This window comes from Balaenoptera musculus, chromosome 6 (assembly GCF_009873245.2).
Source record: "Balaenoptera musculus isolate JJ_BM4_2016_0621 chromosome 6, mBalMus1.pri.v3, whole genome shotgun sequence".
NCBI lineage: Eukaryota > Metazoa > Chordata > Mammalia > Artiodactyla > Balaenopteridae > Balaenoptera > Balaenoptera musculus.
In genome coordinates, this window is record NC_045790.1 from 115,698,965 (window position 1) to 115,725,648 (window position 26,684).

Here is a 26,684-nt window from a genome sequence, read left to right on the forward strand (position 1 = left end):
CTCAGTAGTTGTGGCTTGTGGGCTCTAGAGCTCAGGCTCAGCAGTTGTGGCGCACGGGCTTAGTTGTTCCGCGGCATGTGGGATCCTCCCAGACCAGGGCTTGAACCCGTGTCCCCTGCATTGCAGGCGGATTCTTAACCACTGTGCCACCAGGGAAGTCCCTTATGTGTTTTCTGATTTTTTTCTTTTTTATTGTAGAGTTGAACTTCTTTTCCCTTTTCTCCCCCATTTCGCTGTCCCTCCCTTCTTTGGAAGGTATACACCAAATAGCTGTTATTTTATCTGGTTCTCCCAGTTATTGTAACCTACATATTTAATGAAATAAAATATAAAGTTAATATCTTTTCCCTCCTTATGATCAATTATACTTTATTTTTTTAACACTTGATGAATTTTTAAAATTTACTAATTAATTAATTAATTTGGTTGCACTGGGTCTTAGTTGTGGCGGGTGGGCTCCTTAGTTGCGGCATGCATGTGGGATCTAGTTCTCTGATCAGGAATCAAACCTGGGCCCCCTGCATTGGGAGCGCAGGGTCTTAGCCACTAGACCACCAGGCAAGTCCCTGAACAATTATACTTTAGAATTGTTTATCTCCGATCAGTCCTCCCTATTTTTATGCCATTATTGACGTTATTTGGGTCCTGTCCTGCTCTCCTACAAATCATCATCATCATAATTATTGTTACAACGGAGACAAGAAACGGCGGTGTTTTGCCGACAGCCGTGTGGATGTGCTGTCTTGGAAGTGGGTCCTCCCTGTCAGTCAGCATCAGGGGAGACTGCAGCCCCGGCAGATAATCTTCACCGCAGCCTCACATGATTCCAGGCCAGAGCCACCCAGCTCCTAACCCACAGAAACGGCAAGAAAATATGTTGCCTTAAGCCACTAAGTTTTAAGTTGCCTCGTTCTGCAGCCACAGATAACTAACTCATCCCGGTCTACAATTCCTTCTTGAATTTTACCTTCTCTCTGAAATCCTTCTCTGGAATTTCCTTTAGTCAAGTGCTGTTGGTGGTAAACTCTCAACTTTGTTTGAACATGTTTTTATTTTGCCCTCACCCTCAAAAGACAGTTTCTCGGGACGTGGGCTTCTAGGTTAATTATTATGTATATAATCTCAGCCATTGAAGGCATTTCACTCTCTCTGGCCTCTGATGTCACTGTGGCAGCTCTTTTGTAGGAAATTGTTTTTCTGTTTCTGGATTCTTTAACAATTTTTTTTTCTGCTTATTTTTATTTTCTATGTTTTCTATAACAAACATCTATAAGCTACATAAAACACACATATGCAACCCAACTAAAATCCTTCCATAGCTCTCTCTAACAGAGCTCAGGAAAAAGTACAAACTCCATCCATAGGCCATCATGCCCTAGCTCTACGCCTACTGAACTCTTCCTCTTCCAAACCTCTCCATTCCTGGAATGGCCCATGTGCTCCCTTGCCTCTATCTTACTCATCATCTGAGGCTTGGTTCAGGTATCCATTCACTTTTCAACTTGTCCAGAAGAGGTTTTCCCTGAACTGTCTCTTCACCCCTCCCCCAATAACCACACCTGCCCCCAACCCCACAGTAAAGGTTAGAGGTGTCTCCCTCAATGTCTTTAACAATCTTTTAAGAGAAAATGTCACTTATTTTTATTCATCCTGGCTGGGATCCACTGGGATTCCTGGATCTGAGAATTGATATTTTTAGCCAATTCTGGAAAAATTTAAGCCAGTTTAACTTCATATATTGTCCCTCCTTCCCTAGCCTTTCAGGAAATCCAATCAGACAAGCAGCCCTCTCCCCCTTATCTTTCAAGATCCTCCTCTCATCCATATTTCCCAACTCTGTCTCTATGGGCCGTGTTCTGGACCATTTCCTAAGCTCTATCTTTCAATTCACTAAGTCTCCCTTCAGCTATGCTGAAATTTTCCATCTGAGTTTTAAATTTTTATATATATTTTAAATTCCTGGTTCTATTAGATTCTTTTTCATGTTATCAGTCACCTTTATAGAATAAAAGATTACACTTTTTTTTAAACAGAATAAGAAACTGTAAAGACTATTTCTTGTTCATATTTTCAAGGATCTCTTTTATTTCTTCAGGCATACAAAACATAGCCATTTTATGTTCTCTGATTACTGAATATCTGAAATGGCTACAGAATCTGCTGTTTCTGCTGGCTCTCGTGGTAGATTCTTTCCTTGTGGTGTTTGTGAAAAGTGTTTTAAGTTGGAGACGCTCATTTTCCTTGGAACTTGGTCCATAGGAAATCCTTGAGGCCTGGTGGAGTTCCATTGCTGTAGAGCAGAGATGCTCAGCTAAGGGCAACTTTGCCCCCTGGGCACTGGCAATGTCCAGAGACATTTTGGTCATCACAACTGAGTGTGTGTGTGTGTTGCTGGCATCTAGTGGGTAGAGGCCAGGGATGGTGCTAAACATCCTACGGTGCACGGACGGCTCCCCCAAGACTTAGTGCGGCCCCAAACATCCCCCGTGCATGGCTAAGAAACACTCACTGCTCTAGCGAGAATGTTTTGCTTCCGCCAGCCGCCTGGGCCCCGCCAACCGGGGGCCACTTACAATTCTCCCCTTGGGGTCTCTAGGGCCACACAGGCAGCCTGATTTCAGACTGCAAATGAAGAGGATGCACTTTGCGCCCTGTGTGTAAAGCCAGCGCCACGAGGCCTCTCCCTGAGTCGCGGGTTTCTTCCACACTCACCCTGCGGCTGAAGGGTCCGCCTTCTGTGGGCAGTACCCCTGGGGCAGACACTGGGTTCTGGTCCTGCCTCCCAAGTTCCGTGAAGACCCCAGGGGGAAAGCAGACACCCTCAGGGCAAAGGCTACCTCCTTTGCCATTTCAGCCTCTGCAGGTTCGTTCCCTCTGTATCCAAGGTGCAGGGCTGGGCAGGAGCCAGTCAGGTGAAGCAGGAAGTGGGTGTTCCCAGGGATGGAACAGCATTTGCAAAGCCCAGAGACGGGAGAGCCCGGCGGCCGGCAGGGCTGGGGGCGGGGGATGTGGAGGCTGAATCCCGCTCGGGGCCTGGGTCTGCCCTGCGTCATGAGGAGGTGCAGGAAGGGCTAGGAGCAGGGGAGGCGCAGTTTTCCGTTCTGGAATTGTCCAGGGCTGTTTGGAGGGTCTGCGAGCAGAGGGGCTCCTAGTGAGGGTGGGCTCAGGGCCTGGCCAGGTAGGGGGGACTGGTCACGGGATTGCAGTGGGCAACGGGAGGGGGACCAGGAAAGGGGCGGCTTGGGGAGGTCCTGGTGGGCGGGCCCCTGCCTGATGGCCGGAAGGATGCCTCCTCGGCGGGCGCTGGTCCAGTCACCACACCACAGGTAGGCTTCGGTGCTGGAGGCCCGATCTGGCCCTTCAGGACCAGCTCCCCTTCCATCTCAGGGAACCTGCCCAGGAGGTCTAAGTCCAGGGGCGCTTGGGCCCGCAGGAGAACCCACCCCCATCCTCTGAGGGCAGCTTGTGTGCTGGGCGGATTGGGGTCTGACCTGGGACAACCGCGCACCCAGAGCCCCGCGCCCACTGGCCCCGAGTGTGGTGTGGGGAGGGGCTCCGGCCAGGTCGCTGCCGGTGTAGCGGAGCTGGGCCCGGCGGGGAGTGGCCGCCTGCACCTTGGACCCCTCCTCTGTGGTCAGGCCATGCCCCAACCCCGGGGCTGTGGGAAGCTGTGCACACAAGCCCTCCAGGCCGCAGGTCCCATGCTCCATACATACACGCGTACACCGTGTCCAGGGCCCCTGACCGCTCAGCCTGCCTGTAATGCCCGTGTACGCTCAGCTGGGGGTCGGTGGGGGACGGCAGCGGGGAGCATGGAGCCCGTCTCGGGGTGATCACAGGCCCAGCTGAGCAGGAGGTCTCCCTTAGAGCAGGAAAGGACCCCTGATGGGACCCACTGCCGGCCTCTTCCTAAGTCCTGTGGGACCCCCTTCCTGTGATCCAGACCCAGGGCCAAGCTGGGGTGGGGGGATAGAGGGTGTGCAGGTCCCCATACCGGGGGAAACTTGAATCTGGTGAAGGGCCTGGCAAGGCTGCTGGACCTACAAGGCCCCTTGGGGCATGTCTGGGAGGCCCAGGCTGACCCCCTTCCTGGGGACAGGGCCCTCCCCAGGGAGGGGCACACTTAAGCCACCCTGGTGACCACAGCCCTGGCCAGGTCACCTGGCAGGCCCAAGGCTCTGGGCCTGGGTCACAGGTTGCTTGGTGGAGTCTGGGCAAGGAGGGATGAAGGCCAACCCGTTTGTTTAGCATCTAAGGTCTGTGGGGAGGACCAAGCAGGCCAGCTTTGGCCCAGGCATGAATGCAGTGAATCCCCAACACCATGCCCTCGGGGCTCCCCTGGAACTGGACACAAGCAGACCCCCCTTCTTAGAGGCCACCCTCCATCTGCTCCTGGCTGACAGACAGCCGCCTAACCTTGGGGGGGGGAAGACGCCCTTGGACCCCCGGGGCCAATCACCCACTGGACCTGCAGGTGTCCCAGCCCGCCCGAGGTTCCCCTACTCCAGGCCCCATGTGAGACACCACAGTGGGGCCTCCAAGGCCGCAGTCATCAGTGCATGTGGCGCCCTCTGCTGGCCACTCTTGGGAACGCAGCCTTGTGTGATCAGTGCCTTCCACTGGAGACCCCAGGTGAGAGGGGAGACACACCAGCTGCAAACACAGGGGCAGGCCTGCCCAGGGCTGCCCAGATCTGGTGAACACGAGGGGGTGTCCCCCGCTGTCCACTGACAGTGGCAGGAGCAGCTTCAGGTTGTGTGTTGGCATGATGGAGTCCCACCCCAGGTCAGGCTCCCGAGACCAAGATGGAGTCAACGTCTGGGGTCTCAGAACATCCTGGGGTTAGGGGAGCCCGGACTGGAAGGGAGGAAGGAGGGCAGTGCTCGGGTTGGCCAGGGTGCCTTCAGCCTCCGAGGTGGGGCTCAAGGAAGTGCCCGCCCGCCCAGGGCTGACTGCCAGGCCGCGAGGCCCCATGGCAGTGCCTGGGGCTGGCTAGATGAAGGTGGAGTCCAGGGGCCCAGCGTCCTGCTGGCTGAGGGCACGGGCCTCAAACAGCTGCTTGATGAGGGCGGACTTCTCCTGCTCCAGCTGTGTGATACGCTCGCTCTTGTCGGTCACCTCCTGGGCGGCAGGAGGGCAGTCAGGGCCTGCCCAGCCTCCAGCCCCCGGCCACGCACCCGACCCGCAGCTCACCTGGGTAAGGAGCCGGTTCTGCTCCTTCAGCATGAGAATGGTCTGCCGCTGCCAGCCGGGGACCGAGGGCGAGGCGGGGGCCAGGGCGGGGCCCAGGGGCCCTGAGGAGGACGAGGGCAGAGCCTACAGGAGGGCACGGTCAGGCAGGCCTGGCAGCCCTGCCACAGCCTCTAGGACAAGGGTGAGGGTGGCACCGAGCTGGTCTGGGGAGCACTCACCCTCCCGGCGCAGGCCGCGGCCAGCAGTTCCCCCAGGCACCGGGCCACCTCCTGCACCTTGGGCAGCAGCTGCCCCAGCAGGCGGGGGCTCCCCTCAGCCCCGAAGCCCTGGGAGGAGAGTGGGGGTGGTGGTCAGAGAGCAGGGCCGGCCGGGGCCAGCCCCAATGCCTCGAGGGGGGTCCCCACGGGTGGGGGGAAGTCACTGCTCAGAACTGAGGGAGCCCAGGGGTGTCGCAGGTGGGGAATATCACGGGGGGGGGGGGCGGCGGGGGCCTGGCCCAGCACTCTGGGTGGAGGGTCAGCCGCTGTGCCCAGCTGGGGGTGCCCGGGTTTGGGTGGGCGATCACTGTGTGTGTTGGGGGAGGGCCACTCTGCCTGGGGTGGGGGGCAGCCTAGCCCTGGGCAACATCACTCACGGCACTGGCCCTGCTCTGGCCCAGGCGGCGCTGGCGCTCCTGCACGCGCTGCAGCTGCTGCTGGTACCACTCCCGGCCCCGTGCCATCATCTCCAGGCCCTGCAGCAGCACCTCCTGCTCCTGTTCCAGCTCCTTCATCTGCTTCAGCTGCGACACACGGGCACGCACCATGCCAACGGTGTGACACCGGGTGCCGCCTGCACCTGCCCCCGTCCGCAACTCACAACCAGCCCGCACAGGAACGGACCCACCGGCCCGTGTGCACGCGCCCGTACTCGCATGAGCCCTCCTGCGCTGGGAAGCACAGCCCCCCTCCTCCTCCGGGGGGCTCCTCCTCCGGGGGGCTCCTCCTCCGGGGGGGCCTGGCCTTCCTCAGGCCCTCCACGCAGCCCTCCCCAGGGGAACCTTCCCCTCTCTTTACGGCGAGTGGTAGGCCCCCGGCTGGTGGGCCGGCCTACCATAGCAGGGAAGCGGGCAGGGGCCAGCGCAGTGCTGGGGAGGGGGCCAAACGTTCCCCCTAAAGGACTTGCTGACCTGGCCGTGGGCCGTCCCGCAAGGGGATTCAAAGCAGGATGGGGAGAGAGGTTTAGAACTGCTGACGTTCCTGCCACAGAATCCCCCAGAACCCGAAACCAGGTGCTCCCTCCTGGGCAGCGGGGTGGTCCAGGAGGCCACATCTGGGGGCCAAGGCCAAACCCAGGCAAGACGGAGAGCCCCCCCGAGCCCCCCGGGCCCTTACTCACCAGGTCGCAGTCCACACCGTTGGTGATGGTGTGTCTCCGACGTTCCCCTCGGGCACGGGGACCCCACCGGGCGTCCCCCACGCCCAGCTCCCGGGCCCTGTAGGCCACTGCATCTGCAGCAGAGGCGAGGGCCTGGCTCACTTCCAGGCCTGCCAAGTCAAGCTCGAGTCCCCCAGCCCCGCAAAGACCCATCCCGGACCCCCTGCCAACCAACTCCAGCCATGCAGAGCCAGGTGTGCCGGCCTGCATGCGTTGGGATTCCTCCCCCCGCCGGTGCCAGGCTGGGGTCTGGTCCTCACTCGACCTCCACGAGCTCCCCTCACACCTGCCTTGGGGACAGCCGTGTGGCCGCTGAGGCTGCATGTTTGCACACACACCACGCACGCCTCAGGCGTGAGCTCCCTGAGGGCAGGGGCTCCATCTGGCGCATCTGTGCACACCCAGGACCCACACCTCCCAGGCTCAAAGGCTGCTAGGTGCGGAGCCAGCGAGGCCGCCTCTGGATTCCACTCCTCTCTCCTTGCCCGCCCGGGCCCTTTAAGGGTGGCTGGAGTTCACGCAGGAGAAACGTGGGGCGCGGGTGGTGGAGACCTGACTTCTCCCGGGAAGGTGACTGCAGCATAAAGTTAGTTCCCTGCATGTGTGCACCAGCCGTGCCCTCAGCAGGCAACTCCTACAGCAAACGTGGCCAGCTGCAGTCGGCTTGGGGCCGGAAGGCCAGGTACTTCCCTGGGAGAGCCTCCTGGAGGGCCAGCAGGCTTTCCTGGGGGATGGGGGAGTATGTGCAGGGCTGCCCAGGAGGGGAGGAGTGGGGTGCAGGTGAGGAGGGCACCCTCCACTGGCTCCCTAGCCCTATGCCCCACCCGGCACAGGGGTAGGTGGGTGGTGCAAGAAGGGGGCACAGGTATGCCTGCTAGGGACACGTCCAGAGGGCTGGCACCAGGTGGCCACGCAGGCCACCAGCCAGCCCTGGCAGACAGGCTCCAAGCAGGCCGAGTTCACGTTCTAACCTGCCGGGCTGCCCGGCAAGCAGAGAAGGCACAGCGGGGGGAGGGGGACAGGACCCCCCGGAACACCTGGGCTGGTCTGCAGAGCAGCCCCGGGACCCCCAGATGACGGCACGCTGGACGCCCAGCGGCTGACCAGCAGGCAGAGACATCACCACCCGTGTCTGGGCCTGATAGAGCAGCTTGTACTTAGGGAGCTCAGGCCGGCCTGCACTCTGAGCCCCAAGAGGGAACGGCAAGCAGGACCTGGACCTCTGAGAGGGCTTGGGAAGCTGTGAACACGGAGGGCTTTCTCTTCCTGGGGTGCTAGGGGGCTCTTGGAGCTCAAGGTTTGGCACCCAAAGAGTATGTCACACGCCCTGGCTGGGCCTCTGCCTGTAAAAGGTGACAGCGAGAGCCCTGGCCTGAAGCCTAGAGAGGGACTGGTGTGAACACTGCCCCGTGGTGGGCAACAGCCATGTGCCCGACTCCGGACCTGGACCTCAGAGGGCTGCAGTAAGGGACCCCATGTCACACAGGGCACCAGGGCAAAGCCGGGTGGGACGACAGGCCTGAGGCCTCCAAACCCCAACCCCACGGCTGACTTCCAACTGTGTGCAGCCGCGTGGATTGCACCAGCCCTGAACTCAGGCCAACCACACCCAGAAGCCCACTCCCCCTGCACACACCTTGGGCACAGGGAGGAACCTGCGTGCGGGAACCCGCAGCCTCGGGGGGGGGGCCGCTGGATTAGCTCACCAGGGAGGCTAGGGGGTCACCGCAGCTCCCACTGGCAGTCTTGGGCTGGGGAATATGTCCGAGCCTGGGCGGGGGGGTCCAGCGAAGCTGGCAGAGCGGTGGGCAGCACAGAAAGGGCTGGCAGCTGCCCGGGTGGAAGGCCTGCACCTGCACGGGCTGAATGGGCCGAGGGGCCCAGCCCCCGCCCACAGCCATAAAGCAGGTCTTGTTCCCAGGGCAGACTCTGGGGGACAAACAGGGGACCATTCAGCCATCTCCTGTCCCTGCCAAGTGGACCGGACGCCAGGCCATCCCCAGGGGCTGTGGTCGGTCCCTCCCAGGTGTCAGAGGTGCCACGGCTCCAGGCCTGGAAAACTGGGCTGGAGACCACCCACCCCTCTGCCTTTCCTGGCAGCTACGCCAGGTCCTCCTGCACCACCCGTCTGCTCGCAAAGGCCCAGGTGTCCCCAGGTGTGGGCAGTTACTGGAGGTGGAGAGCCCCCTCATACTGGACAGGTTCCCTGGTGCCCCGCTAGGATTTGGTACAGAGTGGGTTCCTGGTGGGGTTTGCTGAGTCACCCACCAGCCCCTTGGCCAGGGTCCCTGAGCACACCGGGATGGGGACGAAGCTTCTTCCCCTCCAGGCCGCCAGGTGTGTTCCAGGCTCAGAAGCCGACGAAGAGCTGCCCGCTCTCGTCCCCCGCTGGGAGATGCTCAGGCAGCACCTCTCCGGTGCGCCGGCGAAGGGAGCTACGAGGCGGGGCCGGGCGCCGCCCCGCACTCACCAGCGTCCGTGTTCGGGCTCCGCTCCAGCGCCGCGCCCTGGGGCCGTTCGGGCTCCTGCGGGCCGGGCGCCGCCTCCGCCGGGCTGCACAGCTTCTCTAGGCTCCGGGCCGCGCCGCCCGGGCCGGCCGGCGGGGGGCGCGCGCCCAGGGGCAGGGGCTTCCTCTCCAGGACCGTCCGTGGCTCGTCGGCCGGCGCGAACACCAGGCGCTGCGGCGGCGGCGGCTGCCCCCCGGGCCGCGCCGGGCAGCCTCCCCGGGCCGGGGCGCGCGCCGGGGCCCGCGTGCCGCCGTCGGCGCTCAGCAGTGAGGTGCGCAGGCCGGCCACGAAGCGCTCGAAGGTCAGGTAGCCGCTGGCCGGGGCCACCTGGCGCAGGCCCTCGAGCACGCCGCGGGGCAGCTCGCGCGCGTCGGCGCCCTGCCAGCGGGACTCGATCTCGCGCAGGTGCACGATGCCGCGCCGCCGGTCGTCCAGGATGTCGAAGAGGGTGCGCAGGCTCTGCAGGAAGGCGCGCGGCAGACCCTCCGTGCCGGGCGCGGGCGCGAAAGGCGGCCCGCGGCCGGGCTCGGCCATTGCGGCTCCGGCCATGGGCGCCCGCCGGCAGGCCTCGGTCCTCGGCCCGCCCCGGGCTGGTCCCCGCGTGGCCCAGGGTCCGTCCCCGGGCGGCCCGACGGCGGGCCCGGCGGCACGCAACCCGCCGCGACAATAGCTGCGACTTTTTGAATGGGCTTCTTCGCGGCGTCAGCGCTCATTAGCATTCGCGGCGGCCATTGGCCGAGGCTGGCCCATCTCCTCTCCGATTGGCTGAGAGGCCGGCAGCCCGGTTTGATTTTCGAGCGGAGGGGTCGGCGACTCGCGCGCTCCCGCCTTGCCGGGAGGGACCGGGGGCGCGCGGAGGCCCCCGGCTAGTAGAGGGAGGGGTCCCCGAACTCTGCCTCCCTCCCGACCTCGCGGGTTGGGGAGGGACCCCTGAGCGGCCCCTTTATACTTCCCAACCCCCACCACACCAGCCCTCCCGCCGCGGTTCCGCCCTTGCCGGGTTTGGCCGCCCAACCCACCTCTCCGAAGGGCGGGGCCAGGCGCCCTGCAGAAAACCTGTCCCCAGGTGGCCTCCTGGGATAAGGATGGGGAGCACAGCCCTCCAGACACCCACCTTCCCCCTCTAGCTCCCCTGGGCGCTCTTCGCTGAGGGTCCCCCGTCGCAACCCTGGGGCTCCTTTCTCTTGCGCCAGGCGGGCCCCAAGAGGACTGTGGGCTCCAGCCAGCTGGGCGCTTCCCCTCACAGAGGCCTCTCTGTCCCCACGGCTGCTAGCTTCTCCTCTGGCCCCTGGGGATAGCCTGGCCTTTCCTGTCGGCTGCAGGACAAAGCCACGTTTCCCGTGTCCCCAGATTCCCGTCTGCTCGCAAGACCCTCTGCTCTGGCCCCTTACTCTGGCTGGTCACTTCCTCCAGCTGCTCCTAGGGCTCTCATGGCCTCCTCAGGCCAGCTAGGCAGCCGTGTGTACCGCCGCCACCACCGCCCCTGCTTCATTTCCAGCTGGGATGTGGTCACTCCGTCTGGTCAGTCTGGGAGGGGCCAGGGCTTAGCCTGCAGTCCAGCTCTGGGAGGCCATCTCAGGACCAACCGGTGGAACCCCTCCCCCAAACCAGGGAAGTACCCAAGATGCTGTCTGCCTGGGACCCCTGCCTTCGCCACAGCCTGTCCTCAGACCCTGCCCTGCTCCCTCCCCTCCCCTGACAGTTTTCTACACGCAGCTGGCACCTTGCCACTGAACACTGCACAGGTGTTACTTGCTGCTTTAGAAGCAGACTGTCCACCTTCAGGGGTAAAACAGCAAAGAGTCGCCAAACACCTCCTCCAGACAGGCTGCTGGCACAGGGCTCGGCTCCACCCTCTGGCTGGCTGCCTACCTGGGTCTCTGTGTCCTTGGGCCCCAGGCACTGGTCTGTGTCTCAGGCTGTAAGGGCAGCTGCCCTGACCAGGGAGTGTCCTGGGTCCATTTCTCCCCTGGGGTTACCCCTCAAAGTGAGGACTCTTGTGGTAAGGAATCTGGGGGGTACCTAGAAAGCTGTGAGCCTGGAGTCACCCCATGGAGACTGGTCCGTCCCTGCCTTCCCAAAGTGGACCAGCCAAAGTCCCAGGGGGCATTCAAGCCATTTGTCCTGCAGTTCATCTCCCCGCTCCTTCTCTGCTTCCAGCAACACCCACCCCCCACCCCAATCCCCTATCCTTAGGGTACCGGCATTCCCTCACCTCTGGGCCTTTGCACTTGGTGGCTTTCCTACCAGGAACACCCTTCCTGTTTGCTCCTGGCTGAGCCCTGTGCTCTTTGGAAGCAGGGCCTGGTCCACAGTGGTGCTCAGTGGAAACCGTCCTGGAGGTTGCAGCAGAAAGAGCATCTTTGTGTGGGATGCCAAGCCAGGGGGAGGCCTGTGTGAGGGGGAGGCCTGGGGACAGCTCTGTGGGGATCAGTGTGGGTGTGGAGGCCGGCGGCCTGCGAGCGGTGCTGCTGCCTCTCAGGGCCACGTGACCAGCGGGACCCAGGCTAGACTGGGGCCCTTGTGAGCCTGCGCCCGCTGTGTCGCGGAAGCAAAGGCCTCTCAGGGCACCTAGGGCTGTGGGGAAGGTGGCCCCCGCTGGCCCTTGGTCTGTGGGCTTTCCGTGGCCCCTGGCTAGGCGCTGGAGGAAGGCAGGGAAGCAAGTGGAGTCAGTGCCAGCTCTGGGCGTGGGACTAAGGCGTGGCCCCTGTGTCCTTCTTATCCTGAAGTCTGATCATTTCCTCCTTCCAAGCTGCTTTCCAGCCTGGCCCACTTTCCCACCGGCAGCTTTCCGATTTGCTGTCACCTGGGGCGGTTTCCCAGAGCCCCGGGCGAGGCAGGTCCTCTGCGGCCCTTAAACTTTCTGAGGTAGCCACCTTAGTTGTACCTTTCACCGTGCCAGCCTGGAGCTCCTTGGAGTGGGCAGGGGCCCTGGGGCCCTCTGTCCCCACCCAGCGCGGGGTGTGGGAGGAGGGACGGGCACCTGCCTCCAGTCCGGAGCGGACCCCAGGGCTCTCTGGCCTCCACTCCCACAATGACAACCAGGAACCTTGTTGGCCTTGGGGTCCTGCTCCCCCGAACCCTTTGGACTAGGCCCTAGGACAAAGGGAAGGTGGCTTCACGGCCACAAGCGTGCCCCTGGCAGGGGTCCGGGAAGTCGCCGCCGGCCTCTCCCTCCTTGCTACTCCCGCGTGTCTGCGCCCCCGGCTGCCCGGGTGGGTCAGCTCCCGTGCTCTTGGCCCTGCAGGTGCCTCTGGCTCCCCAGTGCCGATCGCCCCAACCCTGCTGATCTCAGTTTCACCCACGCCTTGAGGTGGGATTTAGGGGCTACCCTGACCAACATGGACCCCAAGTTGATGTTCTGACACCTGCCTTCCAGGGCACGTGTGCAGGGGCAGTGAGAGCTGGGTGGACTCTGGCCTGGGCTGTAGAGCCTGCTCTGCTCCCTGCTTCCCTGCCTTCCACGTCCAGCTCCAGCCTCTGCCCCGGGCTGCCCTTCACTGCCACAGGCTACAGGAGCAGACCATCCACTCATTCAGCACGTGCTCCCGAACAGTTGTGTGGCCCAGTCGCTGCGCTAGGCTTGGGGTCCAACACGTTCGTTCCGTTAACAAACACTGACTGAGTGTCCACTGTGTGCCGGGCGTGGATCTAAAGTGAGGGACAGAGCAGTGAACCAGACAGCATCCGGCTCTCATGGGGTTTACTTCTCATGGGGAAGTCAGGCAGGGGAGAATGTAGAAAGGCACGAAGGAACAGAAAAGGATGGGAAGGTCTCCCCAGCTGTGACTTGTGAGGAGAGATCTGGCAAAGTGGGGCAGGAAGTCACGTGACTTTCTGAGGAAGAGCCATTCAGGTGCAAAAGCCCTGAGGCAGGCTGAGTTCTTTCAGGTCCAGGAGAAGGTACAGAGGGCCCCAGGAGGCTGTGAAGCGCCACCTCCTAACTCAGGAAGGGTAGTGGAAGGGGTGGGGCTCTATGGACAGAACCTGCCTGCCAGGACAGGCAACGGCCTTAACAGAGGTTCCCTGGGACAGGCTGGGGGAGATCTTACTTTTCATTTTGAGTCCTAAAGCACCATTTGAACTTGTTTTAACCATGGGCATGTATTACTTTCAGACTTAATAAAACTAGTTTCTAAAAGAAAGTTTTGTCTTCAAGTGGCTGAAGCTACTCTTTCATATTTTTCACAAGGGAGTTTGTAAACAGCAAGATGTTTAAAACCAGATAGTTAAGTAACAAGGCAGGGCGAGGGGCAGCTCCTGCGCGGTTCCGGTCACATGGCAAGGGGAAGGAGGAGGGATGTGAAGAAGGGAGCCCCCAAGGAGGCAGGGTGGCCTTCTGGGGGGCCTTGGTGACATCCAGACACCCGGCCCCTCTGGTGATCTGGCTCTGTCCTCCCCAGCCCAGCCGTGAGTCGGCTGGCCTCTTCACTGAGCCCCGGACTGTTGTCCCCAGCGCCAGGCGTCTTGGTAAATGCAAACAGGTCCACGGGCAGGGACAGACCCTAGCCTCTCCCTCAGGTGCCCCCCCCCCCCCAAGGCTGTGGGCAGGGAGATGAATTAGAACTGAAGTCAGTCCTCCTGAGCCTGAGTGGGCAGGGGCGGGGCTCGGCGTGGCTTCCGGGGCCGAAGAGAGGCGGGGCGGATCGGGGGCGGGACCGGGTCGGGATCGGGGCCGAAGAGAGGCGGGGCGGGCGGGGGTCCGCGACCCGGCCGGGCTGGGCCTGGGCGGGGTCAAGGCGGGGCACCTCGGGCCCGCCCAGCTGGGGTCGGCACCGCCCGCCGAGTCCCGTGACGCTGGTCCGAGAGCGCGGGTCACGAGTGCCAGCGTGGCCGACGGCGGTGGCGGCGGCGGCGACGACATGGCTTCGGAGCTGGACGTGCGCGCCCGGCTGCAGCGCGCCGGCCAGGAGCACCTCCTGCGCTTCTGCGCCGAGCTGGCGCCGGGGCCGCGTGCCGCGCTGCTGGCCCAATTGGAGCCCCTGGAGCCCGAGGCGCTGCGCGAGCACTGCCGGCGCGCGGCCGCCGCCTGCGCGCGCCCCCCGGCCCCCGCGCCTGACCTGGCCGCGCGCCTGCGGCCCCTGCCTCCCGAGCGCGTGGGCAGCGCGAGCGGGGTCGCCCCCCAGACGCGGCGGCTCTGGGAGGAGGAAGGTAGGCGGGGCGGGGGTCCAGGCGGCGGGTGCTCCCGGCCTCCGGAAGGCGGCCTCGCCCGCAGAGCGGGGCGACAGGGGAGGGGGTACTTGGAGTTAAGTTTGCCTTCTTCGTGAAATCGACGCTCTCACACGCACCAGCTCGGGGCTGGGGTTTGGAGCCCCCGAACGCTGCCGTGCTGGCAGCCGCCCCTAGGCCTCACTCCCCGCGGAGAGTGCTTTGTTCTGGGCACGCCTGGATGGCCAGCTGCCCAGCCCACGTATTGACAGCAAGGGCCCCCTTAGACACTTGCACACGCTCCTTTTCACACCAGCGCCGGCGCAGCTGCGCTCTTTGCCTCTTGGCCTGGAGGTGAGGCAATCGCTCCTGCAGGGGAGGCTGCCCAAGGCCCCTGCTGGACAACTCCGGCCGGGCCCACCCGGTGTTTCCTCTGAAGGACCTAGGTTGGGAATGAACCCAGGAGGATATCGTCAGTACCTTGGCGGGGTCGGGGCAAGGTTAGGTTTGGGTGAGGCCCAGGCCCAAATCAGAATGTTATCTGGATAGTTCTGTTCTGCGGCTATCAGATGGCTCACCGTCCCAGGCACAAGTTTGGTTTGCTCTAAAATGAAAGGGTGGTTGTGTGACGGGTTCCAGGCATCCCCTCATGGCGCCCCATGCCCCCAGGTTTCCACCAGATCGCCCTGAACAAGGTGGCCGTGCTGCTGCTGGCTGGTGGGCAGGGCACTCGCCTGGGCGTGACCTACCCCAAGGGCATGTATCAGGTGGGGCTGCCCAGCCAGAAGACCCTGTATCAGCTGCAGGCAGAACGGATTCGGCGGGTGGAGCAGCTGGCTGGCGAGCGCTATGGGACCCGCTGCACCGTGCCCTGGTGTGCCCTCCTGCGTTACCTTGGCCCCAGAGTGATCCCCCCCGTGTGGCCCTAGTCCTGCTCCACACCAAGACTTGAACCCCAACCCCAGCACAGCCCCGGACAGAGCCCAGCACCCACCCAGGCGGAGGCCTGACCACTGCCCTAAGGCTGCACCCTGATGTCAGCCCATCTACCAGAGGGGCCAGGCCCTCCGAAAGCCTGGCTCAGGCTTGCCTCCCCTTGCAGGTACATCATGACCAGTGAGTTCACGCTGGGGCCCACAGCCAAGTTCTTCAAGGAGCATGACTTCTTTCACTTGGACCCCAACAACGTGGTCATGTTTGAACAGCGCATGCTGCCTGCTGTGACCTTCGATGGCAGGGCCATCCTGGAGCGGAAAGACAAGGTTGCCATGGCGCCAGGTACACCCCATCCCTGAGGCAGGGAGGGTCCGCCTGGCCTAGAATGTGGAGCTAGCTAGGGGTCAGGATGCCTGGGACAGACGCCAAAATATGCTGCCCAGAGGCCGCATGGTCCTGAGCCAGTGGCCTTCCCTCTCTGGGCCTTGATTCCCATGTGTCATGTGGAACAGCCACAGGGCTATTTGGATGGCGACAGAGATTGGCCTCAGGCACAAGGTCCAGCCCCGGGGGATCTCGCCTGCCTCTAGCGCGCCCTCAACTAGCTGGCTGAGGCCGGCAGGAGCCCTTCCAAGACCCTTTGCTTTCTCCCTCTGCAGATGGCAACGGGGGCCTGTACTGCGCGCTGGCGGACCACCAGGTCTTAGAGGACATGGAGCGGCGCGGAGTAGAGTTTGTGCACGTGTACTGTGTGGACAACATCCTGGTGCGACTGGCCGACCCGGTCTTCATCGGATTCTGCGTGCTGCGGGGTGCCGACTGTGGAGCCAAGGTGAGCCTGCCGCCCCCTCGCGTCGCCCCGCCCCTCGCGTCGCCCCCGCTCCCTCGCATCGCCCCGCCCCGCCCCTCGCGTCGCCCCCGCTCCTCGCATCGCCCCGCCCCGCCCCTCGCGTCGCCCCCGCTCCTGGCATCGCCCCGCCCCGCCCCGCCCCTCGCGTCGCCCTCGCCTCTCCTTTCGGCCTGCCCTCCACGCCCCGCCCTCCTCCCAGCCCCTGGCCCCGCCTCCTCCTTCCCTCACGCCGGGCCCCGCCCCAGTCAGCCGTCCCCGCCCGTCCGGTCGTGGCCGCAGGTGGTGGAAAAGGCGTCCCCCGAGGAGCCGGTGGGCGTGGTGTGCCAGGTAGACGGCGTCCCGCAGGTGGTGGAGTACAGCGAGATCAGCCCCGAGACGGCCCGGCTGCGTGCGCCCGGAGGGGGCCTGCTCTACAACGCGGGCAACATCTGCAACCACTTCTTCACGCGAGACTTTCTCCAGATGGTCACCAGGTGTGCAGGGCGACCAGCCGGGCCACAGGGACTGGGGGCAGACCTGAGCTGGGTGGGGCTGTGGGGTGCGGTACGGAAAGGGTCTTGCGCTCAAACAAGCTGGAAGCAGCAGAGCGCTCCAGTATCTGGTACAAGGCTCTGCGGCCGAGTGGGCGTGGCCCTGCTCCGGGGGCGGGGGGCCGTTGCCCGCAGGCACCACGTCCACCCCGTGGCTTGCCAGTCGCCACGGGGCTTGGGCAGGGATGTGGCCGATGGGGCCCAGCTCTCAGGCTGGGGTGCATGAGGATGCCTGGCCCTCCAGAGACAGGGCTCAGCCCCCACCGCCCTGTGCCTGCTGTGTCCATCTGTCCATCTGCCCACCTGCCCCGGCTGGCCGGGCATGGGGGAGGTGGGCTGGGGCTCCAAGATGTCCTGTCTGAACTGTGTCTTTCCTCTCTTTGGCCTCCTGTCCTCCAGGGAGTTCGAGCCCTTGCTGAAGCCACACGTGGCTGTGAAGAAGGTCCCCTACGTGGACGAGGAGGGGAATCCAGTAAAGCCACTCGAGCCCAACGGGATAAAGATGGAGAAGTTCGTGTTTGATGTGCTCCCGTTTGCCAAGTTAGTGGAGAAGTCATTCGTTTTTTCCTCTTTCCCTTCCCTGACTTGGTGGTGGTTCTGAGGCCCAGCCAGGCAGGGAAGTGGAGGCTGGGGGCTTCCCAGTGGGAGTGCCCTTTCGCAGGGGGGAGCTGGGGGGCTGCAGGCGGGTCTCAGGGCAAGAAGGCCAGAGGAAGCAGCCCCTGGGGTGGGAGCACAGGGAGCGTCTGGGGCAGTTGGAGCCCTTGGGGTTGTGGACTTTGGGGGACACCCATGTTCTCTCCTGAGCCCTCCATCTGCCCCTGGCTGGGAGCTAGGAAGCTGTTTCCAGGCGAGGTTGCTGGGGACTCCCAGGGTATGTGGCGCTCACCCTGGGGGGTGGGGTTGGTGGGAAGGGGAGGGAAGGGAGGACTAAGGGCAGCTCCGGGATCTCAGAAACAATCAGAAACAAAGACTCACGTGGTGCCCGGGGGGCCCTCCGCAGCCTGCGGCCTGCAGACCAGACCCCCATGTAGTCCTGTCACCCGGCCTGGCCTTCACCTGCCCAGGACCAGGGCGTCTGGGCTGGGAGGTTGGGTCCCCAGCTGTCGTCCCCGCCTCCCCAGGAACTTCGTGGCCTTCCAAGTGCTGCGGGGGGAGGAGTTCTCCCCTCTAAAGAACGCTGACTCGGCTGAGAGAGACAACCCCTCCACGGCGCGGCGGGCCCTGCTCGCTCAGCACCACCGGTGGGCCCTGCAGGCGGGAGCCCACTTCCTGGACGCACATGGGGCCCGGCTCCCCGAGCAGCCCAGGTGAGTGTGGGCTGCAGGGTGCGACCCGAAGGACAGGATGTCAGGGTGTCGCGGCCCAAGTGCCAGCCCCAGGGCCCTGCTGGCTGTGCTGTGGTCTGAGCTGGGGTGGGCGCTTCCGCTCTGGCCCCACACCGAAGGCAGGTGGCTGTGTGCCCAGCCCTCAAGCTCTGCTTAGAGCCCCACGGGACATGGGGGTCACACCTTCCCTGCTCATCAGAAGCTCTGAAGCCAAGACCCAGGCGTGACATCCAGAAAGCGGCAGGCAGGTCATTTTTCGGGGTGTGGAAAGAATAAGACTTTAGGTGTCTCCTTCTGTGATTGTCAACGGCCGCCCCCTAAGCCTGGTTGCCTGGGCTCTGTGTGAGATGCCTGCGAGGGGCGAGGAGGGTTTTCCAGCCCAAGTCAGAGCCTGCCGCTCGGGTGGGGCGGTGCCCGGGGCCTAGCTGTCCGCGAGGAGGGTGGCGGGTGTGGTGGACAGCCTGGCCGGGCGGGGACTGGGCCAGCCAGCGTGGTGGGTGGTGCAGGGGAGGGCCCCGGGGTACGCACCCCCCGAGCAGATGGTGACAAGTGCACCCCCCAGCCCACCCGGCAGTGGAGAGCCTCCGGCCATCTGCGAGATCTCGCCCTTGGTGTCATACTCCGGAGAGGTGAGAGCCGCCAGGCCCATCTGGGGCTCTTCTGGGGTCGGGCTTGTGTGGTTGGAGGACGGGGGCGAGGTGGGAGCTTCGTGGGAAGTCACAGCTCTGCCTCAGTCGACCAGCGGGGTAAATGGTCCCTTAGTTGCAGAGGACTTTCCGAGACGTGGGCTGCGGTGAGGTGTCGAGAGGCCTCGGGGGGTCAGGGAGGACAAGCCAGGTTCATCGGAGCCTGGGGTTTGGGCCAGTGGGAGCTTCGCTGGGGCAGGAGACCTGGCTCTCCTTTCTCTGGAGAGTTCTGGCCTGCACTGTGGGAGGGCTTGCCCTGACCTGAGGTCTCAGGACATCCAAGCCTTGTTCCTAGAAGCCTCTCTATCCTGCCCCTCGCTGATTCCAGGCTGACTTGGCATCTCACCTGGAGCCCAGGGGCTGGATACCTGGTCATCATGACCTGCTTGTTTCCAGGGACTGGAGGTGTACCTGCAAGGCCGGGAGTTCGAGTCCCCGCTCATCCTGGACGTGGACACGGCCAGGACACTGCAGGCCTGACTCCCTCCTAGACCTGCCAGCTCCGGGGTCCCCAAGGCTGAGGATGCAGCCCCGGCCTGGGCTCCAAGGAGGAAAGCAGGCTGCTCTGAGTTCTGGCTGCAGAACATGGACCACAGAAGTAAGCATGCTGGTTCACTCCACGAGGGTGGGAACTGTCCTGCCACCCGGTCCCCTGGACCCAAGTGACCCCAGGCCTGCTGTGGGCCCACTCAGCCTCTCTGGCTTTGCTCCTGCTGTGGGGTCCGGACCGCAGGCAGAGGGACTCAGGACCTTGCGCAGCGGGGCTCAGAGGAGGCTGATGGGGGGCCCGAGGGAGGTGTGGCGGCATCGGCTGAGAGCCGCACCGGCCTGTCTGAGCTGAGACCTGACGGGGCAGGACGGGGCAGGACGGCGTGGTGGCTCCTCGGCCCCAGGCGAACCCGCGTGGTGAGGAGGAGCAGCAGCCGCCCCGCGCTTTTCTGCGGAGATGAGGACGGTGTCCTCCCCTCACAGGGCGGCAGGTGTGCAGCGTCTGCCCCTCCCTCCCTGGCAGCTGAACCTGGGGGCCGCAGCCCAGCCCCCTTCCGCGCCCGGCTGAGACCGACAGCAGGTCGGGATGGCTCTCCGGAAGCTTGGCCTGCACGCCTGGCACTGAGTTCTCTGGAGTTCCGCCCGAGGCCTCAGCCTTCAGGAGCCAGTGGGACCGGTGCCGATGCTGGAGGCTCCCGTGGTGGTCGATTAGTCTGGAGTTTAACCAGGAGGGGCGCGCCGTCCCCGCCCAGCCTGCCGGTGGCTTCTGACAGATCCCGGGGCTCACGCTCCGCCCCTGCTCTGTGGGGAGGGGTGGGGGGCGCAGCCTCCGTATTTGGGGCCATGGCCCCCTTGCTGCACCCCCGCAGCCTGGCCGAGGCAGGGAGAAACCAGCTGGCTCTGGTCTCTTGCCCCTGGCGTGGCTGCTCGGGGCCCCAGTGCCCACTTCCCCGTCTGGAGGGCAGCACAGCGGCACCTGCCTCTTCCTGCTGATGTGAAGAGCATCCTGAAACGCGGCCCGCTGCTTAGCCGAGGCCGCCTGCCCCCTTGCCGCCCCGCAGTCCGCGCGCGGCCATGCTTTCCCCGGGAAGGCTGCTGTCCGGCGGCGGGTCCAGAGGCGGTGATCCCTCCAGCGACTTGGAGTGGACGGGGGCTGCGTCCACGCCTCCCGGCCTGGGTGTGATGGCGGGGTCAGGGCCACGCCCAAGGCCCGCAGGACGACTTTGCATCCATCCAGGCTCTGCCGCGCTTTTAAAGCCTCAGAATCGAACCTTGTGCCTTAGTTTCCTTCTCCCCGCTGCTCCACAGGCAAGCAGAGGGCCTGGGGCAGAGGAGGGTCGCCAAGGGGGAGGCCGAGGTTGAGGCTCCCGCCACGGCCCAGGGGCTCCTCACTGCCACACCAGGACACCCAGCAACCTTTTTTCTACACAAGTAGAGCTAGTTGGGTAAACTGTTGAAGCAGCTCGCTTTCGAAAAACCTTTTTTTTTTCACGTGAAGTTTCACACATGGCACAGAGGGGTCCGGGGTACCCTGCACCGAGTTTCCTGCAATGCTTGCATCTTCCGTGATGCTAGGACACTGTGACCAGGAGACCCTGCTTGTGCTGAGTCCTTTCTCACAGGTGAGGCTCCCTGTGCCCGCTTTGCACTCAGGGGGCAGCCCGGTCGGTGGGTCCCTTCGCCACAAGGGCCTCCCTCCTGCTCCCTTGAGGGCCACACGCCCCCACCATCTCTAACCCAGACGGCCGCTAGCGAAGCAATTGAGTTGGAAGACGGCAAACCCTCGATTTTCCACGGAATGTGGGGATTTCCAATAAACACGAGGTGCTGTGATGCAGCCCGGCCTGGTGACCGCGGTTTCTGACCAACACGTGTGGGAGCAGCACCGGCTGTTCTGAGGGCTGCGTCCACCCAGGGGCTGCAGCCCGCTGGGCCCTGTGGGAACAAGAGCCCACAGGCTGTGCTGACCCCGCTCTGGACTAGCCAGGAATCTCCCCCATGCTCCGTCTAGCTCTTTCCCAGGGTCTCAGGGGAGCCCGAGGTGACCTGGTGGGTCTGGCACCCTGGGGGCGGGCCCAGAACATGCCATTTGAACCAGGCCTCGGGGGTGGGGGGCTCCTGTGCCCTCAGGTTTGACAGCCTGTGACTCACCTTCCTGCACATGCATCCTCCAGATACCACCGTTTCCCTGGTAACTCATTGCGCAGGGTGGGGTGCATGAGGACGTCGCTGGAACTGCCAGCAGAGCTGTGTGTGGGAGAAGACCCGAAGAGACCCCAGGGATGACCCCTAGAAGGGAAGGGGCAGGATGGGAGGAAGATCTTTCTGGAGCAGGTTCAGACAAGCCTAGGTGCTGAGCAGTAGGTGCGCGTGCGGGGGAGCCTCCTGAGGCCCAGAACTGTCACAGCTGAGAAGGCAGGAAGCAGTGGGCTCCCCACGGAGGGAGTGGGCAGCCAGGCCTGCAAAGCACCAGGGAGGGGCCCTGAGCTGAGGGAGGCCTGAAGGGGGAGCTTGCTTGACCCTGGGCCCCCCACTCATCCCTGAACAGGAGGAAGGCGACAGCCCAGCCAAGGAGACTTGTCACCACCCTGAACTCTGTTTCCTCCCATGGACTTTCCCACAAGTGAAACGTCCCATTTTCTTCCGCAAAGTAATGGTCCTGTGCTTCTCTGCACTTGGCTGTGGTTAGCCATAGTTTGCACGTCCTGAATTCTAATTCCTCTGCTATTCCCAGATAAACTCATTTTGCTGGTAAAATAACTAGCTGCTTTACTTGTAAAGTGGACATTACTTGGTGTCCAAAGGTGGGGTCTGAAGGAGGCAAACCCTGGGGGCTGACAGCCCTGCCGCCACATGCCCTTGGCCAGTCTCCTCTGGTATTCAGGCCCTCCTTCTCGTTGAGCTCTCTGGCTTTATTTGGGATCTATCTGTTCTGTTTTTTTGCATTTGGGGAAGGCTCTGTCCTTTTGCTGAATACTTGTTCGTTCTCCTTATTGGAAATGTGCTGGAATTTTCCTAAAACTCCTTTGGGGTCGTGTTATTTAGGATCTTCTCTTTTGCTCTCGAGAAAACCTCTGAGAAATGCGGTCCCAGTCATCTCAATGCCGTAAGTGCAGCCCCTCTTCAGGAACCTCCGCTGGTTTCATGTTTAAAAACTATGGCCCCTTAACCAGAAATAATTCAGAATACTAGTGGCCATTGTGGGGAACTTTGGTTTTCCCCAAACTTGTTTGTCTCAGAAATCAACTCAAAGCCATGGCTCTGAAACTAAACAGACTGAGTGGGATGGTTTTTTTTTTTTTTTTCCCCAGCCTGTGGGATCTTAGTTCCTCAGCCCAGGGATTGAACCCATGCTCCCTGCAGTGGAAGCACAGAGCCCTGACCACTGGACTGCCAGGGAATTTCTGGGATGCTTATTTTAATTTGTACCTTGAGGCTTCCAAACATATCCAGGACTCTAAAATTGCCTCTTTACAAAATAGCACTTCTAAACTAACTAATGGAGGCGAGCAAACACTTGAAAGAACACGAAATGGCTTCTGAGGCCTTTCCCCTCCCCTCCTTGTGCCCCCAGCCCCGGCTTCCCTTCACCCTCTGCCATCCTCGCCTCCTCTGGGCCTCCCACCCCCTCCTCTTAACCCTCTTGCTGAACTCCCCTTTTTCTCAAAACCTCTCCCCACTTCCCCCTCCCCTGAACTTTATTAAAGTTAAACCTTCTGGGGGTCCAAATGCTAAATCCCTCGTTTTTTATGTTCCCCGAACTAAGTAAAGTTGAATTGTTAGCCATCCATAGTCAAAGATTTTCTGAAAGTAACTGAGAACACCCATAGGTTTGCTGAAGAATTTAACATTAGTGATTCAAACTTGTCAACCTGGCTTCTCAGATATGTATCAATTAGTCCACAGGCTTATTAGTGAAGGTCAGGCCCCATACTGAATGAAACCAAATGGGAATCTGGAAGGGATTTGGAAAAACAGACCCTGACTGTTGACAGGCCTGAGGACTTGCTGGAGATCTTTACTGAACATTTCAAAAGCTTTTCCTAAGCTTGTTGATGGGAACAAAATTCAAGCTGGCAGGCAACGACCTGATAAACGTGTTCACAACTATTATAGCTGACTTCAGGTTGTCCTTAAAGAAAATTCTGGTCTTCCTCTGGAGACTGAATCTGTAACCGAGCAGGACTCTGGGGTCTTCCCAGAACAGCCCCTCTCCCCCACCATGTCCTCTACCTGCCTCTTGTCTGTAGAAAACCTTTAGTCTCCCAGGCCTTCCCCGAGTTCCAAGAGTACATTTAATCAGAGAAGTGAGAAAATGCAGAAGAAAGGAAAACAAGCAATACCAAAAAACAATAGTTTAGCCATTAAACAAAGCCAAGGACCTTTAGTTCCTCCTCAAGGGCTACAGATAATATTCTGAGCCATGTTCGTGAGCTGTGTTGAAGATACTGAAAAGCCCACCAGGTGGAAGAAGTTAACTGTATGCTGTCGCTCCAGCATGCAGACCCCAGACTGGTTGGAACCAGAAGGTTGATGATGCTGACTCCCAATAACCTCACCACCAACCGATCAGAAGAATGTCCAAACCTCCCTCGTGGCGCAGTGGTTAAGAATCCGCCTGCTGATGCAGCGGACATAGGTTTGAGCCCTGGTCTGGGAAGATCCCATGTGCCACGGAGCAACTAAGCCCGTGTGCCACAACTACTGAGCCCGCGTACCACAACTACTGAGCCCGCGTGCCACAACTACTGAGCCCGCGTGCCACAACTACTGAGCCCGCGTGCCTAGAGCCCATGCTCTGCAACAAAGATGAGCCACTGCAATGAGAAGCCCGAGCACTGCATCGAAGAGTAGCCCCCGCTCGCCGCAACTAGAGGAAGACCGCACGCAGCAATGAAGACCCAATGTGGCCAAAAACATTTTTTTTAAAATCAGTAAAGTTATTTAAAAAAAAATGTCCACGAGCTGGTCACACACCCCACAACCCTCCTCCCTCACCCTGTCTTTAAAAACCTTTACCTGAAAGACTTCAGGGAGTTCGGGCCTTTTGAGCACCAGCTGCGTGGACTCCTTGCTTGGCGCCTGCAATAAACGCCGCCCTTTCCTTCATCACACACTGGTGTCAGGAGATCGGCTTTACTCCATGGACGATCAGACCCAAGTTTGCTTTGGTAACAAATCCACTCAGGTAGCCTTTAACTCTGTGTTCATTAGCAGGCGTAACTGGGATCCTTCCCTTCTAGATGAAAGGACCAGGGTTGAACCGGAAACCGCGTCCACTCCAGATTTAGCTAATTTAGCCACCAACTCATCTGCACTCTATTCAACTGAAAGGAAGTCCACTCAAACCCTTAACCTTCAACTCCAGCAAATGAAGGTCCCTAAACAAAACCCAAATCCTCCTAATTCCTGCTATTATTGCAAAAAGCCAGGACTTTGGGAAAAAGATTGTCACAAGTATAAGTGCCTCAAGTGCCTTCAGCCCTCTAACCAGCCTTTCCAACGCCCTCCTGACCACCACCAACGGGCCTCTGAGGAACCACAGGGGTTCTTCCCAACCCTCCCTCTTCATCAGCTCAGAAAAACAACTCTCCAGATTGGGAATGAATCTCTTTTGGCACCAGAGCCACACTCTCAGTTCAACTGTGGTAAAGCAGCCCCTGCCTCGGAGCACGAAAGTGATCCAAATAGTGGGGGTCTCTGAGGAACCTCAACAGGGTCCTGTCTCTGAACCTGTTCCTTTTCGTTTAGGCCCCTGAGAGATACCCACACTTCCCTCCTTAGTCTCTCCGCCCCTATTCATTTATTGGGCCAAGACGGCTCAGCAAATATGCTGGAATTTCTTTCTCCTAAAATGGGAAATAATTCTAGAATTTCACAGTAACAGTCAAAATAGCCAACCAGGTGAATTAAGTGACCCTTCGCTGTCTTTGCTTTGCTTTGTCTCTGACGGTCCTGGAGCTGATTCGGGAGACGTTGATCATTTGTCCCTACTGAGTCAGCTACCATCCTCCTTATGGGCAAAATCTCCAACTGATATTGGCAAAATTCACAGTACTCTTCCCATTAAGACTCAAATAGGCCCCTCGAAACCTCTCCCCAGAACTAATCAATAACCTATGAGTAAAGAAGCCCTTCAAGGTATAAAGCCCATAAGAGGATTCCAAGGCTCAGAGCCTCACTAGCCCTTGTGCTAGTCTCTGTAATACTATTAAATATAACCTGTGAGAAAGCCCAATGGCTGAGGATGGAGGTCTGTCCAGGACCTGCAGGCAATAATCAACGTTGCTGCCCCTCGACACCCTGTTGTTCTTAACCCCCATACTCTACTAGCATCCATTCCTACTGAAAGCAAATTTTTTCACTGTAATTAATCTATGCTGTGCATGCTTTGGACAGGCACACCTCAGAGAGATTGCGGGTTTGGTTCTAGACCATTACAAAAAAGCGAGTATCACAATAAAGCAAGTCACATGAATATTTTGGTCCCAGTGCATATAAAAGTTATGTTCATACTCTTCTGCAGTTTATTAAATGTGCAATAGCATTGTGTCTAAAAAACAATATACATACCTTAATCTAAAAATACTTTATTCCAAAAAATGCTAACCATCATCTGAGCCTTCAGCAAGTTTTAATATTTTGCAATAGTAACATCAAAGATCACTGACCACAGATCACCATAACAAATATAATAGTAATGAAAATGTTTGAAAAATTCCAAGAATTACCAAAATGTGACACAGAGACAGGAAGTGAACAAATGCTGTTGGAAAAATGGCGCCCACAGACTTGCTGGATGTAGGGTTGCCACAAACCTTAAATTTGAAAAAAACACAATATCTGCAAAGTGCAATAAACCAAAGTACAATAAAACGAGGTGTGCCTGAATTCCAGCTGATAAGGCTAGCTGAGACCTTTTCAGCCTTCACTTGGGAAGGACAATACATCTGGACATTAATGCCCCAAGGTTTCACTGAAATTCCTTCTTACTTTTCACAAGGCTAAAAGGCTGATTTGGATGATATGTTTCCTGCAGGCTCTACTTTATTACAACATGTGGATGATTAGCTGCTCTGCTCGCCTCCTCAAACCTCTTCACAGGAAGACATCATCCAACTGCTAAAACTTTTAGTTTCAAAGGAGCATTAAAGCCTCCAAGGAAAAACTGCAGTTGCTCAAACTCAGGATCGCTATTTAGGGCACCAGATCTCGGAACAAGGACGCATTAGGATCCAGGTAGGCTTCATGGCATTCTTAACTTCCCCAAACCTAACACTAAGCCCCACCTAAAATGGACTTTCATACACAGCAGCCCTTCCCAACTTACCTTTTTTCTCTGCAAAGTACTATTCCTTTCCCTGGTCTCGACATGGCTATTACAGGCTATATTTGCACACCCTTAACTGCAATTCCTCTGCCATTCCTGAATAAACTCATTTTGCTGATAAAATAGCCAGCTATTTTTAAGGTTGATAGGTCAATGGATGAAAACTCCCAGAGCCTCTGACTCTGCAACGGGCCCCCCCGTCCTCTCGCTGACCCCGGCCCCCCCAGGCCCCAGCCCCTCCGGGTCAAATCCACCTGGTGGGGGAGGGCGGGGT

The 26,684-nt window shown here is 60.2% G+C and overlaps 2 protein-coding genes and 1 long non-coding RNA gene across 11 annotated transcripts; 1 reads left to right on the forward strand and 2 right to left on the reverse strand.

Annotated features, from left to right (window-relative positions):
• Nucleotides 1-2,082: 2,082 nt before the first annotated feature.
• Nucleotides 2,083-10,045, reverse strand: SAPCD2 (suppressor APC domain containing 2). 2 transcript variants are annotated; one of them, XM_036854096.1, is made up of 6 exons: nucleotides 9,080-10,045; nucleotides 6,571-6,683; nucleotides 5,828-5,974; nucleotides 5,412-5,519; nucleotides 5,194-5,316; nucleotides 2,083-5,121 (listed from the first exon to the last, which is right to left on the reverse strand). In XM_036854096.1, exons 1-6 carry the CDS (start codon nucleotides 9,663-9,665, stop codon nucleotides 4,993-4,995), a joined length of 1,206 nt encoding a protein of 401 aa, XP_036709991.1. In that variant the 5' UTR covers nucleotides 9,666-10,045; the 3' UTR covers nucleotides 2,083-4,992. The 2 variants fall into 2 exon arrangements, with proteins under 2 accessions (XP_036709991.1, XP_036709992.1); XM_036854097.1 differs by having other exon boundaries at nucleotides 4,982-5,121; nucleotides 5,194-5,294.
• A 3,756-nt stretch (nucleotides 10,046-13,801) lies between these two features.
• UAP1L1 (UDP-N-acetylglucosamine pyrophosphorylase 1 like 1) lies at nucleotides 13,802-26,662 on the forward strand. 8 transcript variants are annotated; one of them, XR_005020255.1, is made up of 10 exons: nucleotides 13,806-14,267; nucleotides 14,934-15,138; nucleotides 15,367-15,542; nucleotides 15,860-16,032; nucleotides 16,330-16,523; nucleotides 16,980-17,120; nucleotides 17,702-17,887; nucleotides 18,468-18,534; nucleotides 18,988-19,189; nucleotides 19,604-19,734. XR_005020255.1 is itself a non-coding variant. In XM_036854897.1 (9 exons), exons 1-9 carry the CDS (start codon nucleotides 13,979-13,981, stop codon nucleotides 20,071-20,073), a joined length of 2,010 nt encoding a protein of 669 aa, XP_036710792.1. In that variant the 5' UTR covers nucleotides 13,802-13,978; the 3' UTR covers nucleotides 20,074-22,246. The 8 variants fall into 8 exon arrangements, 6 of the variants coding, with proteins under 6 accessions (XP_036710792.1, XP_036710791.1, XP_036710793.1 ...); XR_005020254.1 differs by having other exon boundaries at nucleotides 19,564-19,696; XM_036854897.1 differs by lacking the exon at nucleotides 18,468-18,534 and having other exon boundaries at nucleotides 13,802-14,267; nucleotides 16,396-16,523; nucleotides 19,564-22,246.
• On the reverse strand, nucleotides 20,513-25,563 carry LOC118896703. The gene is made up of 2 exons (XR_005020256.1): nucleotides 24,100-25,563; nucleotides 20,513-21,369 (listed from the first exon to the last, which is right to left on the reverse strand). It is a non-coding gene; the product is annotated as an uncharacterized LOC118896703 (long non-coding RNA).
• Nucleotides 26,663-26,684: the final 22 nt, after the last annotated feature.